General features: G+C 48.4%; 1 protein-coding gene across 1 annotated transcript in view; it reads right to left on the bottom strand.

Moving 5' to 3' along the window:
* Positions 1–7,577, bottom strand: part of Slc31a2 (solute carrier family 31 member 2) — a 12,510-nt gene extending 4,933 nt beyond the window's left edge. Inside the window, exons 1-2 of the mRNA XM_031377572.1 lie at positions 7,182–7,577; positions 1,011–1,077 (exon numbers count right to left, since the gene is read on the bottom strand). Coding sequence (XP_031233432.1) covers positions 1,011–1,077; positions 7,182–7,187 — 73 coding nt within the window. The 5' untranslated portion in view covers positions 7,188–7,577. The remainder of the gene's footprint in view (positions 1–1,010; positions 1,078–7,181) is intronic.
* Between the last annotated feature and the right edge of the window lie 6,081 nt (positions 7,578–13,658).

The raw sequence follows: 13,658 nt of genomic DNA, 5'->3' as shown, positions 1-13,658 counted from the left end.
GCATCACTGACAGGATAGAACATAGGAAAAAACAGAGAGCAAGAGGAAGTCAGGAGGATGGAGAGAAGAAAAGTATAAGGGAGGGACATCAGTTGGAGGGGTTTTTGAGAGGGCTTGGAGGAGAGTTTCCTTTTGGGATGCTGGCTATGGAGGAAGGTCAGCTGGGTGCTTTCTCTGTCTCTCTGAGCTAGCAGGCTTTCACCCCAGCATCTGTCTCCCAAGTCTTCATTGGCACACTGAAATTATTGAGATTTTGTTTAAAATGTGTGTAGAGGCTGGGGTCAACACTAGACTATTGCTCTCTGCCTTGTGTTTGATACTGGGAATCTCTTGAAGCTAAAAAGATGATGTCTGGAAGCCTCAGGAATCCTCCTTTCTCTAACTCTTCAATGCCAGGATTATGGGCTGCCATGGCCACTTTTTAGATGGGTGCTGGGAATCAAACTTAGGTATTCTTGCTTTCTCAGCAAGCTCTTTACCGTCTGAGCCATCTCCCCAGTGCCTAGGGTAGGTAAGCCTCATGCATTTCACCCATGTTCTCTTAGGATCCCTGCTCTTAGAAGCTAGCCATTCGGCTATGAGGAAGCCTATGCCACAGAGGGCGCCACTGTGAGGCTCATACAAGGGACCCAGCTGAGGAAGTAGTTCCCCACCAATACACTCTCAAGAAGACTGTAACCAGCCACGGTCTGGCTCCACTGCATGAGGCCCTGAGTGCAGACCACTTAGTTAGCATGGTCAACCCACAGAACTTTGGGGAGATACTAACAAAAGTGTTCTACCCCACTGCTTAGTCTGCAGGGGTAGCTGGACAATGGCCATCCACTGAAGGGAAGGGCCCATCTGCCATGACAGGCATCTGACCACTTTCTAGCCTGCTTTAGAATGATAAATGCAAACTTCTAGCTCACCGTACCTTGCTTGTCCACAGAAAATAAAGAGAACCCAGGTTCTCTGCTTCCCCGCACAACAGGCTTGCAAACTGTAAGTCTGACCTTCCCAATTCTTACCTGTAGGGCTGTGGACCCTCCAGAAATCAAAGAGAAGCACGGCCTCATCTGAGAAGATGAAATGCATCTGAAAGATACGAGGATCTCCATCACAGGATGCCTGGACACAGAGGTCCCACACTTCCCAGTGTTCTCCAGCAGCTGCCTTCAGAGACCTCCTGGGGCTACAGGGCTCCCAGGCTGGAAAGGCCATTAGAGGCCATATGGAAGAGGAGGGGCTTGCCCAAGTGTGTCAGTAACACCTGTCACTGAGCTCTGCTCCATGGGGAAGTAAAGATAGGGAGTGCCTACTCTCAAAATGCCAACCAGACTCCAGATGACACAGTGTCCTTGGGTCACAAGGAGATATCCCTTCTGGTCCTCCAAACTCAATAGGAAGCCCCAGGCCAAGCCTTAACGCTGGCTCAGCCCTTTTGCTCAGTTCTCCTGGAGTGAGCAGGGAGTCCTCTTTGTCCTTGTAAACCTGGAAAGATGTGTCAGGGTTTGTCATACAGGGCTAAGGGCAGATGTCTCCCATCTGTACACCACACATCGACTCATTCACTAGATCTGCTGACCCTAGTCTGTGGCCAGTATTGAGAAGGTGGGGAAGAAGGTGAAGCACTTGCCTCCAATATGTGAGGCCCTAGCTTCAATCCCTAGTACCACTAAAATAACAACAACAACAATAATAATAATTAATAATAATAATAATGGAACACACTGATTCAATCCAACTCCTACTCCTTCAACCCCATCTCATCTTTTGATTTCGAGATGGAAAGGGATTTGCCCTGCGTGGGCTTCATAAAAGACACTGTAGCTCTCAGTGAGTGGTCCAGAGGAGAGGACTTGGAGAGAAAGGGTGTGTTCTCAGAAAGGCTGTGAGATTTTAGACTGAGGCATGTTTCCATAAGCAAGCAGATGGACAGATGGATTAGGTTAGCTGTAACTTTGTCTGGAAACTGCCATTGAGCATCCTGGAGTGAGAAACACAAGCTTGTTCATAGGTGACAGCCATATGTCCCAGATGATACACATCTACCTTTTCCTTCTCTCCCCTTCTCAAGATTTAGGATCAAAGGAGATAATAAAAAATAGTAGGATGAAAGTGGGCATGGGAGTTCACAGCTCCAATCCCAGCTCTAGGAAGGCTGAGGCAGCTGCACTATCGTGAATTCAAGACCACTTGGTTCTGTAATGAGTTCCAGAATGTGAGGGGTTAAATAAGAATGACCCTTATAGGCTCATATATTTGAATGTTTAGTCATCAGGGAGAGGCACGACTTGAGAAGGATTAGGAAGTGTGGCCTTGTTGGAGGAAGTGTGTCAATGGGCTTTGAAGTTTCAAAAGCCCACACCAGGCATGTGTGTGTGTGTGTGTGTGTGTGTGTGTGTGTGTGTCTGTGTCTGTGTCTGTGTCTGTGTCTGTGTCTGTGTCTGTCTGTGCGTGTTTCTGTGCCTGAGGATCAGGATGTAGCCCTCAGCTACTGCTCTGGTGACAAGCTCCCTGCCATGATGATGATGGACTAAGTTCTGAATGAAGTGCTTTCTTCTGTAAGATTTGCCTTGGTCATTGATGTCTTTCCGCAGCACTTAGAACAGTGACTGAGACACAGGCCATCCTGGAGTAAGGTGAGTTATCATCTCAGAAACACAAAGAGATAGTAGAGCAAACCAGATCTGTCCATCAAGGGCTTTCTAGAGCCTGTGCACCACCCCAGGGAAGCTTCGAGAAGACAAAGCGCAGCCATTCACACGAGGTGGCAGCCAGTGGGCTCTCTTTCCCACACCGGTTAAAAGCTAAAGGAATATTTCTCAAATTCCATGAGAACCACAGGCTCCTAAGACACTCTCTGAGAGATGAACTCTGTGATCAAGTAAACCCAAGAGCTGCTGGAACTGGGCAAAAATAATGCTTAACAGCTCTCCTTCATGCTAGAAGGCAGAGCCCAGGACCTCGTCCCTGCCTGCTTCCCACTTTCTTGTTGGACAGTATCTAACTCGGGAGAGTGTTAATCTTTTATCTGTGGGCATGCTGTCCAGCAGGTGTTTTGCCCAAGCAGACTGGCTTCAGAGTCTGTGCTCTCAACACAACTTCTAAGGAAGCCCAAGGCCACAATGAGGTACTGGCGGCATCAGGAATAGAGCCCAGGTCTTCAAACCTGACCTTTGTTTGCCATAAGTAAACGGACATTAATTTGTAGGAAAAAAACCCCCATAGGCATGCTTATTTGTTTTAAAAGATACCTATATCCATACCTACCTATCTATCTATCCATTCAGAGAGAGAGAGAGAGAGAGAGAGAGAGAGAGAGAGAGAGAGAGAGAAAGAGAACCTCACTATGTATTGGAACTTGCTATGTAGACCAGATCTACTTGCTTCTGCCTCCCAAGTGCTGTGATTAAAGGCATGCACCACCTTATCTGGCAAAAATATTACTTTTATTTTAATTATATGTATAAGTGTGTGTCTGTGTGTGTTTTGTTTGTCAGTGCAATGCCCACTGAGCCCAGAAGAGGATGCCACATCCTCCTGGAGCCAGAGTTACAGCTAGTTGTGAGCTGCCTGAGGGTGGCAGAAGTTCTGGGAACCAGTCCTCTGCAAGAGCAGTATATAACTGAGCCATTTATCCAGTCCGTTTTGTTGTGTTTTAGTCAAGGTCTTGTGTAGCCCAGGATGGCCTTGACTTGAGAATAATTTTGAACTTCTGACCCTCCTAACTCCACCCTCTGAGTGCTAGGGTCAGAAGAATGCACCACATTAGTTTCTGTGGCACTGGGGATCAGATCTATGGCTTTGTGTGTGCTAAACAAGCACTCAGCCAACTGAGTCCCTGATTGTTAGTTTTAATATTTCCAAAAGATGTGAAAATAGAAGAGACAAGGCCATGTTGGGAGAAGAGAAGGGAAGAAGCTGTGAAAGCAGGAGACCACAGGTGGAAAGATCCCATGCACTCGCCATGGTGATGCTTGGGGCTTCCAAAGATAAAGAATATGAAGCAAACAGGACCATGGTGCATGAGGATGGGGAAGAAAAGCCAATGGTCAAGACTACAGCTGAAAAACAGGATGCAAAGCTGTGGAAAGAGGTTAGGAAGAACGATGCTGGAGTGGAACACAGGTGGGCACAGGCCTGGTTCCACATACACAGAGTGAATTACAGGTGAGTGCAAGAGACTGCCAAGTAGCTTAGTGAAGGACATCATGTCCCCTTAAGACCCCAGGGCTTTACTAAAAATACACGTGCCTGGGCCTACTTAGACCTGTCAATCAGAGACCAGGAGAAGAGCCGAATGATCTTGATGACCCATTTGAGGAAAGGACTCTGATGTTCACTGCATGGTACAGTTTGAACAGAGAAGCAAAGCCAAGTGGACAGAACACAGATTCTGAAACTCTACGTCCTGTATCTGCCTTCCTCTTCTGACAGGAAGAGCCACACAGAAAGCTCCTATTGGAGCTCAGTCTCCCCATCCATAAAATGGGGACTGACTCCCAGGAAGATGTTCCCTTGGGGCATCTCAGATCCCTGGGAACTTGATGCAGAGAGGCTCCCATTGTGAGCTTCACTCCTACACTGAGGCACAATAATGAACAAGAGAAGACAAAAAAATGACTATGTCTCTGTTTGTGAGTAGAGAGGAATGTCTCATCCATTCGTGTTCTATTCCCCATGTTCAGACTTGTCCCCTCTAGACCTGGAAACAGGGATGACTGTCCTACTCGGCACGCAGGCCTTTCAGTTCTGAAAGGGGTCTGACTTGTGTCAGCAACACCGCTGTGCCTACACTAGAGCTAACCCCCCTGGAGACCCTAGATCTTCAGAGATCTGATTGAATAGCACCACCATGCAGCCCTCTGTCTTCTGAGGCCCTGCATAGGCTTGCGACATGTTTAGCTCCCATCCGACAGATCCCCCAACTCAACATCTCTGCTACTGCCAGATACTCTGTTGAGCCTTTGTTTACAGGTCCATGCATTCAGAGTCATAGAACTTTCCAGCTAACATTCTAGCTTCAGATTGCAGCATGTTCCATAAGCACTTTGGGTATTTCTGGGGCAAGTGTCTGCAGGGGTATGCCTGGAGAAGTGGTCTGAATCACCATGTCTCCGTCTACTAGCAGGTACTGCTAGTAAGGTACTGCTGTAAGTTATGGAACAGCCTCAATATGGAGATACAAGTAGTCACTTCAGAATCATGTTGAATAATGAGTACTTTATCTTCATACTATGAAAGCAGCACTTGATAAATATAAATAGGTAAAATAGTACCAAATAGGAAAATAATTTTGAGTTCTACCATCCTGAGGTACTTCGTTAGAATTCCAAATGAGTAGTTAATGGCCTGGGGAAATGCTCACAAAATAATAATATTGGTGAAGCAAACCATCAGGCTTAACTCCATGTATACCACAGCTGCCTTCATCCGCCTGCAGGAGAGACCTCCCACACCGTCTCTGCCAGGTGGAGGTGGTGCCCAGCACTCCTTCACCCAGTCTGGCTGGTAAAGCAGTTGGCATGAATGGAATGTCTCCAGTAGCTCATTTGGTCACTGGGAGTTTCCACAACTCATTTTATCCTATCATCCTTGGGTCCAGGCCAACTACCTCAGGAGAACAAAACAAAACAAAAACAAAACCCCCAAAAAGCCAACACCCTTTGCATCCACAGGAAGACCTACTGACACTCTCTCAAGAGATCTCTCCTTTTCTTCCTTTTTTTTTTTTTTTTTTTCGAGACAGGGTTTCTCCATGTAGCTCTGGCTGTCCTAGAACTCACTCTGTAGACCAGGCTGACCTGAAACTCAGAAATCCACCTGCCTCTGCCTCCCAAGTGCTGGGATTAAAGGCTTGTGCCACCACAGCCGATCTCTCTTTTTCTTATGCTAGGAATGTGCAGGCTGAGACCAATGAGAGGCAGCTGGGAGCTGAACTGCAGCAGGGGAGTGGGAGACAGGAGGAGGCAGGAGCAGGGAGGAGCAGGGAGGCCCAGTGAAGTCCTGGGGACAAAGCCACCTGTGGGAGGAGAGGCAACTGGCTCCAACAGTTGGGAAGCAGGAACAGGAGGCAGCTGTCAGGGTGTCCTCAACTAGGAGCGCCCATAAGGAACGATTCCACTTCCTACCAAGTTCAAAACTCCTGCCCCACCCCCCACCCCGCCCCTGCCCTGCCTCACTTCTGTATTTTAGGTAAAGAAAAGGATTCGAATTAGGACACCCAGACTTAGGAAAAGGGACAGCAGCTTTCAGCTGGCGGGTCCTGAGGTGAGGTATGCAAGGGCAGAACCCTACTGAGTTCCCACTGGGGATAAATCTGCTTCTCTGGCAGTTTATCGATGCTTTATGCAGGGCGGCACCTCACAGAGCAGGAGGGACTGTGGCCAAGAAGAAAACCATTCACAGGACTTGGTTTCTTTTCTTTCATTTGTGGTTAATTTAAAGAAAAGTGCCTTCGTTTTTAACGAAGAAAAGGACGAAGGCCAGTGCGGTGCTGTTGACTGCCTGGGGACCTTTGTTAAGGGCTTCCCGTCCATTTCCCGTACTAGTGGATCTGCAGACGGTAGGACGCCTCTCTTCCAGACAGCCTGGCTAGGCGTCCTGTCGTACATTCGGACACCCTTTGTGACAAGAAGGAACAGAAGATTTCCTCAGACAGCAGAGAGCAAGCTGTCATTCTCTGTCCAAGAGGAACCTCACCAGGAAAAGACCGTCTGTTGAAAACCCTACTTTCAGACAGAGGGTAGGAAGGATTGAGAGGTGGGGGGAGTAAATGGGGCCATGTTAAAGAAACAGTCCCGGGAACCTGCCCAGGTCAGGCCGAGCCGGAGTGTGTACTCAGGGGCTGATCCCCACCGGGCTCCCCTTGGAGGAAACCTTTCCGGAATGCCCCAAATCTGGCTAGAGCCCGGGAAGGGACTGGGGACAGCTGTCCTCGCTCTCCGCACCCACCTGCAGCGTCCCAGCTGGGGCTGGCCTGGCTGTAGTGACTGACTCCTACGTAGCAGAGAGGGACAAACAAACTTCCAGAGCCACAGCTAGCTCTCCCTGCCGCGCTCCCCAGCCCTACTCCTGCGGTGACAGCGTCGCTGACACATCCCTCTCTCCACCCCGGGGTCGAGTGGGGCGAGGATCTCCGGGGTACGGCCCAGCCCACCCACCTTCGTCCCCTCCGCTGCGCATCGCAGACTCACCGGCATGATGAGCACACTGGACGGCCGCCCGGGTCTCGTCGGTCCGTTCGCGCGGGCGCTCGGGACTCAGCTCGAACTCTACTTGGGACTCCGGGACTGGACTGGGATTGCGGCTGCTACCGCGCCCTGGCCACGCGAGTCACGTGGCCCCGGTGAGGTGGCGCGCGGGCGCCTGGGAGTTGTGGTCCTCATTCGCACGCTACCCCAAGGCCCAGGCCACGCCCACCGCGGAGGACCCCTGCTCACAACCCCTGGGTGCGAGCTGCTCTGACGCGAGGTCTCCGAAATCCCCAGCGGACTGGGCAACCTGCAATTGGCCTTGCCTTGGCAATTAGCATGAAAATGTTTATTACTTTTTCTTTATGATCAGACATCTAGCAAAGCTTAACCCATGTTGAGTGCAAAATTAAAAGGTTCATTCCCAGGAACACAATAACAACAAATTAGGGTTGCATTAGATCAACTACGCCCCAGACGTTCCCTGCCGCCACTTTATCTTCTACAATCTGATAAGCAAACTGCAGTGCACAGTTGTAATTTTCTTTCTGTGTACATGTGCACTATGATTATGTTTCTATATTGCACAAGTTTTTCATTTTCCTTGTAGGTAATAAAAAAAATCTTAGTTTATTTGGGCTACATTAACAAATTATAATAGACTGCAGGCTTATAAACCATGGAAATTTGTTTCTCACAGTCCCCAAGTCGAAGATTGGAGTATAGACTTGACGCCCCAGGGCTGCTTTTGGCTTACATACTGCGCTTTTCTCATTCTCCCTCACACACACTAGTTTGTATTTGTTTTCTTACTAGGTTGACAATTTTTTTTCTCTAATTAGTATTTGCATTTTTGTGTATTGCCTTTTCATCTCACTGATTTAATTTTATCAGGAATATATATCAAACTTTTAACACTAGTACTTTCTTTCCCCAACATCAACAATCTTTCATATGCGCTTTTAAATACACTCGGTAATCCTTTGCCAACCAATCTGTCCATGCGTTCCATCTCAAAGAACTCTGACCAAGGGTTAGCTGAGACACTGAGACTGGTGTTGGACTTCTCAGCTCAAATCCTGAGTTCTGGAGTATTAGCCTCGAGGCCTCAGACAAACAGCTTTATACATCTGAGGCTCAGCTTCCTGAGAAGATTTGAAAAAATATATAATAGAATCTATGTCACAGAGGTGCTGAAAGACTTAGATGAAAACACGGGTTGAACTCTCAGCATTAAACCTGGCAGTGGAACCTGGTGTGATAAATGGAAGCCATTGTCGTTATTAAGAGCAAATATTTCCACCCTGTGAGAGAGCCATCTGCAAAAGCTTAAGCCATTGCTCAGGGTCACACAGCGTTTGGCCAAAGCTACAGATGGTTGTGCAGCCTCAGAGAAAACAGATCTGCAGGACCCACGGAGGAGATCTAACTTCAGTGGCTAATGGGCTAGACCACTTGAAGCCTCTGGAATTCAAAAGCAGTGGCGGGAGTTGGAAATCTGGGGTCACTTTTTACTGCTTTATGCCTCACCACAGAAGCAGCCATGTACTGGCTGGTTTTGTGTGTCAACTTGACACAGGCTGGAGTTATCACAGAAGGGAGTTTCAGTTGGGGAAGTGCCTCCATGAGATCCAGCTGTGGGGCATTTTCTCAATTAGTGATCAAGGGGGTAGGGCTCCTTGTGGGTGGTGCCATCCCTGGGCTAGAAGTCTTGGGTTCTATAAGAAAGCAGGCTGAGCAAGTCAGAGGAAGCAGACCAGTAAGGAACATCTCTCCATGGCCTCTGCATCAGCTCCTGCTTCCTGACCTGCTTGAGTTCCAGTCCTGACTTCCTTTGTGATAAACAGCAATGTGGAAATAAGCCAAATAAACCCTTTCCTCCCTAGCTTGCTTTATGATCATGATGTTTGTGCAGGAATAGAAACCCTGACTAATACAAGCCATAAGTGGGCTCTTGTGCCAGCGCAGGCCCCTTCCCCCTTAATTACCCATGGAAAGATTAGCAACATAGCCTCATTCATCTAAAGGTTTTCACTGGCTTTGTCCCAATCTGATGACCTTCACACTTAGTTCTAGCTTCCTTGTGGATGTTATGGTTACAACTTCTAATCCTGTAGTTCCAGAGCCTCTGGTTTCTCTTGAGCCACCAAAGACCGCCCTTCCTCTGGCTCCCAGGAAAGGAAGTAGACTCAGATACAGAATTCTAGACCTTAAGATTACACCAAAGTTATCCACACTGGGGTCTATGTCAAGGTTTTTTCTTTCTGGATTCTTTTTTCGACAGCCCGTGGACTCACTCTTTCCCCCTATCTCCACCTGGATCCTGAGACAAAATCTTGGCAGGAAAGATGGCAGCATCCCAGAGAAAAGCAAAGGGCCCTTTTCACCTTAGCACTGAGCTTACCCGGTCAGCTAGTAGTGGGGACATCTGACTAGTCATTGTATATTAATCTCCCTTGCGCCATACAAAGCCGTTCAGGCAGCCTAGAGATAGTCCAGGAAGGAAAAAAAGGATGAAATAACTGAGGCGAAGAGTCTCAAAGATCAAAGAAGGAAAGCAACCGAGTTACTCAGAAGCACCCGTAGGACACGTCACGCATGGCAGGTGCCCAGAATTCAGCAGCTATGATGGCGCTAGGGTGGGCACAGAGGTAGGATGGGGACCAGACTGGTATGAGTACTGGGCTAGGGTGGAGGACTATCACAGTGAGGGCTCTCAGCAACAGCTGGGAGCATACATGGAGAGTCATCTGAGGTTGATCAACTGTGCATCTTCTAAGAAGAGACTTTGCCCTTTCTACAGGCTTGGAGTGCTGACTCTGTCCCTAAGCCCCGGTTCCTCTCTCTGTGTGAGTTTTGCCACCCTTGGGACCCTGATGTCTTTCCTTGCTCCTGAGCCCTCCTTTGCCACAAAGGAGGGACCCTCCTTGCTCCTGAACGTGACTCTGCTCACTTGGGTGGCTACATCCTGAGGGGAGTGCCTCAGGAGTCCTAGTTCATATGTTCCAGTTCTCGAGGAGCTAGAGACTCACTGATGTTCCCTGCCACAGAATGTCCCATGTTCCGACTTCCAGGCCTCTGAGCTCCTAGATTTGAGAGAATTGGCGGTGGCCATGCAGTATCTGCAGGGAAACTGATCCACTTAGGGGCCTCTACTGCAGCGAGGCCCATGCGGACCCCTTGCCACTTGGCAAGAACCTGTGGTAATTTTGGTGGCTTCTGTGCTTACTACCTAGGTCACATGTGCTACATGCTCTCCTTGCTTTTGCTGTGCTCTTTGTACTCGTAGGAGTATTTAGTCTCACTTTGGCGGTCATGGGCAAGGCCCGTATCATGCAGGCTGAAAGCCCTGAGGATGATTCTATGCTTTTCTCAAAACTTTTTGGAGGGGGTAAAATGCTCCTCTCCTTTCTCTACCTCTATTGATCTTCCAGACGTGACCATCAATCCTGGGTATTTGGGGACACATGATTATGTCCCTAGAGAAACAGCTACAGTCACACTGAGTAAGCCTGTGGCGGTTGTGGAGAGCAATGGGTCCTGCTTGCATAACTGTTCTGAGGAAGCTCTGTTTGATCAACAGAGACTTAAATGGGGAAGCTGTGTCTGATTGATAGAGACTTAAACCGATGGTTCTTGGAAGAATGGTATCAAAAATTGACAGGCGCCTATCAGGAAAGGTTGCTTGGTATGGTGAACATGTCTCTGCCTGCAATTTAAAAAGTGCTATGGCAGAGGGTTCCAATTTTATGGATGGACTTATACCCACAAATGGTTAATCTGTCTTTCACCTTGCACAACTGTATAACTGCATTTGCTGCCAGCTGAGCATGTGCTCAAGCTCACAGGACATGCCTAGCTGGACATCTATTTTTAGCTTGTTGAAATTGTGCTTTGTAGTACAAAATAGGATTGGGGTGATTAACTCAGTGGGAGAGAGAAGGAGGAAGGGAAACTACTGGGGGCTTTTACAATAATTCCGATGTTACGACTTCTTGAAGTAAAATAACCAATAATGTCACTGCTGGGGGCGGGGAGCAGGATTGTAGTTGTAAAAATAAAGATGGCTGGAGCTATTCGGGGCCACCTGCTTGAATGTCACTGTCTTCACTTTCACAGACACCACCGATTGGTCCTCAGGTTCCAGAACCCCTCTAGCACTGGTCGCTGGCAGAATTTGGGATGCACCTAAGTGCCCCCCACTCCCCCTCCCGTTCCTGGGAGGCTCGAGTATGTCTGAAACCTGCTGAGGTGAGGGAGGTCAGGGGCCAGCCAGCTTCTCTCTGGATGTCTTAGTTTCCTCTGATTGCTATAGCAAATTTCCTGATGACTTAAAGCAACATGCACTTCCCCTCTTGGGGTTCTGCTGGTTTGAAGACTGAGGATAGGTTTATTGGGGGGGGGGCGGTGAAGTCAATCCATCATCAGGATTGCACCACCCAGAGGCTCCAAGAAGAGTCTGGCTCCTCATCCCTACCCTTCCCAGCTTCTAAAGCTACATTCCAAACAATTGTTAGCTCTGGGGATCAACAGCTTCCCCGCCCCCACATCTTCTTCAGTGACACCAACGATGTAACATCTTCATCTTTTCCACAACCTTGTGTGGCAGGAACTCCTTCCCCAGAGAGCTAGAAACAAGCATCCACCCCCTTGTTTCAAGGCACCAGTAACAGTCTACGAAAGTCCAACTTAGGGAGTTACAGAAGTGTGGGTGACCCCAAAGCAGCTACAATGTCTCATTCCAGCTTGGCTGCAGCAATGAAATCACCCCTTCAGTTAGCCTTCCACAGTTATATACTATAGCACCTCCCAGGCTCTTTAAGTCACATGCAATTAGGACAAAATAGTATACAGCCGACTGGAAGGTAGGTATAGGAGGAAGTGTGGCCAGAATTGTAGACAAAGGTCCTCTCTACCCATTCGACAGACCCAGCCCTGAAGGTCTTTTGAAACTGGTCTCAGCAGCTCTGATGAAGATGGAGAGTTGTTATACCTGGAGGGTAGCAATCCATAACACCTCTCTTCAGCCTTCTCCTGCCTCCTTTTAACCCTTGTGGATATTTCTAGACCTAGCCAGACAGCCTGAGACCATCTCCCCATGCCAGGATCCTTCACTGGAGTATAGGTGCAAATCCTCTTTCTTTCTTTCTCTATCTCTTTCTTTCTTTCTTTCTTTCTTTCTTTCTTTCTTTCTTTCTTTCTTTCTTTCTTTCTTCCTTCCTTCCTTCCTTCCTTCCTTCCTTCCTTTCTTTCTCTTTCTTTTTTTGTTTTTTGTTTTTTGAGACAGGGTTTCTTTGTGTAGCCCTGGCTGTCCTGGAACTCACTCTGTAGACCAGGCTGGCTCGACATCAGAAATCTGCCTGCCTCTGCCTCCCAAGTGCTGGGATTAAAGGTGTGCGCCGCCGCCGCCGCCGCCGCCGCCGCCGCCGCCGCCGCCGCCGCCGCCACCACCACCACCCTGCAGCAAATCCTCTTTCGACTTGAAAGCTAATACTCTCTGCTTCCAGGAACCAGGACCTGGGTGCTTTTGTAGGGCCAGCCATTGTTCAGCCTATTGTAGAGGACATTAGTGTCTGTAACTTATTACCTTCCTGGACAATCCTGCTCAGCCAGAGCAGAATCAGGCCTACAGGCAGCCAAGAGACACAGAATGTCATGCTTTATCTAGCTGGGAAGAGTGAGTGCTGTGTGTATCCATTCACTGCTGTGGCCAGGGTTAAGAAGGACAGCTCCAAAGACTCATAGGCAACCTTCCCTGCCTGAACCATGTTTCACACCCGATCTGAGGTGATCCAATGCAGGTACCAAGGACCTGCAAGCCTGTGACCTGCAGGAAGAGATTCCATGCCTTCCTATCAAAGCTGTACCACACTGTGAGGCCAGGGGCTCAAACTGTCCCATATCTGTAGGATAAGCTAGTCTGAGGAACAGAGCTATAGGTGTCGCAGCCAGCCAAGAGCAGCAGGTCACAATTACATTTTGAAAAATCACTGAAAGGCAGGGGACGTACGGAGCTCAGTTGTTTGAGTGCTTGGTTAGCAAGCAATTTGCTCTAGGTTATATCCTTGTAACACATGAAATGGATATGGTGATACCTCTAATCTCAGCATGTGGGAGATAGAGGCAGGAGGGTTCAAGGTCATCCTCAGCTACACAGACTCCATCTCAAAGAAAAAAATTGAGAAAAAAATATAAAATATAATGGAGCTGGAGAGACGCTCCACGGTTAACAGTGTATGCTGGTCTTTCAGAGGACTCAGGTTTAGTTCTCAAGAGCCATGGCAGGCAGCTAACAACTGCCTGTAACTGTAACTCCAACTCCAGGAGAACCAATTCCCCCTCACAGCTTCCAAAGACATCTGCACTCACCACCCATACCGCCGCATAGGCTCGTAATTAAGGAGAAAACACAGTCTTTAGAAATAAAGGGAATATTAAATTGTAGCAACATACACATCATACACAGGGGCTGGGAGTGGC

This window comes from Mastomys coucha, unplaced genomic scaffold, assembly GCF_008632895.1.
Source record: "Mastomys coucha isolate ucsf_1 unplaced genomic scaffold, UCSF_Mcou_1 pScaffold18, whole genome shotgun sequence".
In the NCBI taxonomy this organism is placed as follows: domain Eukaryota; kingdom Metazoa; phylum Chordata; class Mammalia; order Rodentia; family Muridae; genus Mastomys; species Mastomys coucha.
This window is presented reverse-complemented; position numbering and strand designations above follow the sequence as displayed.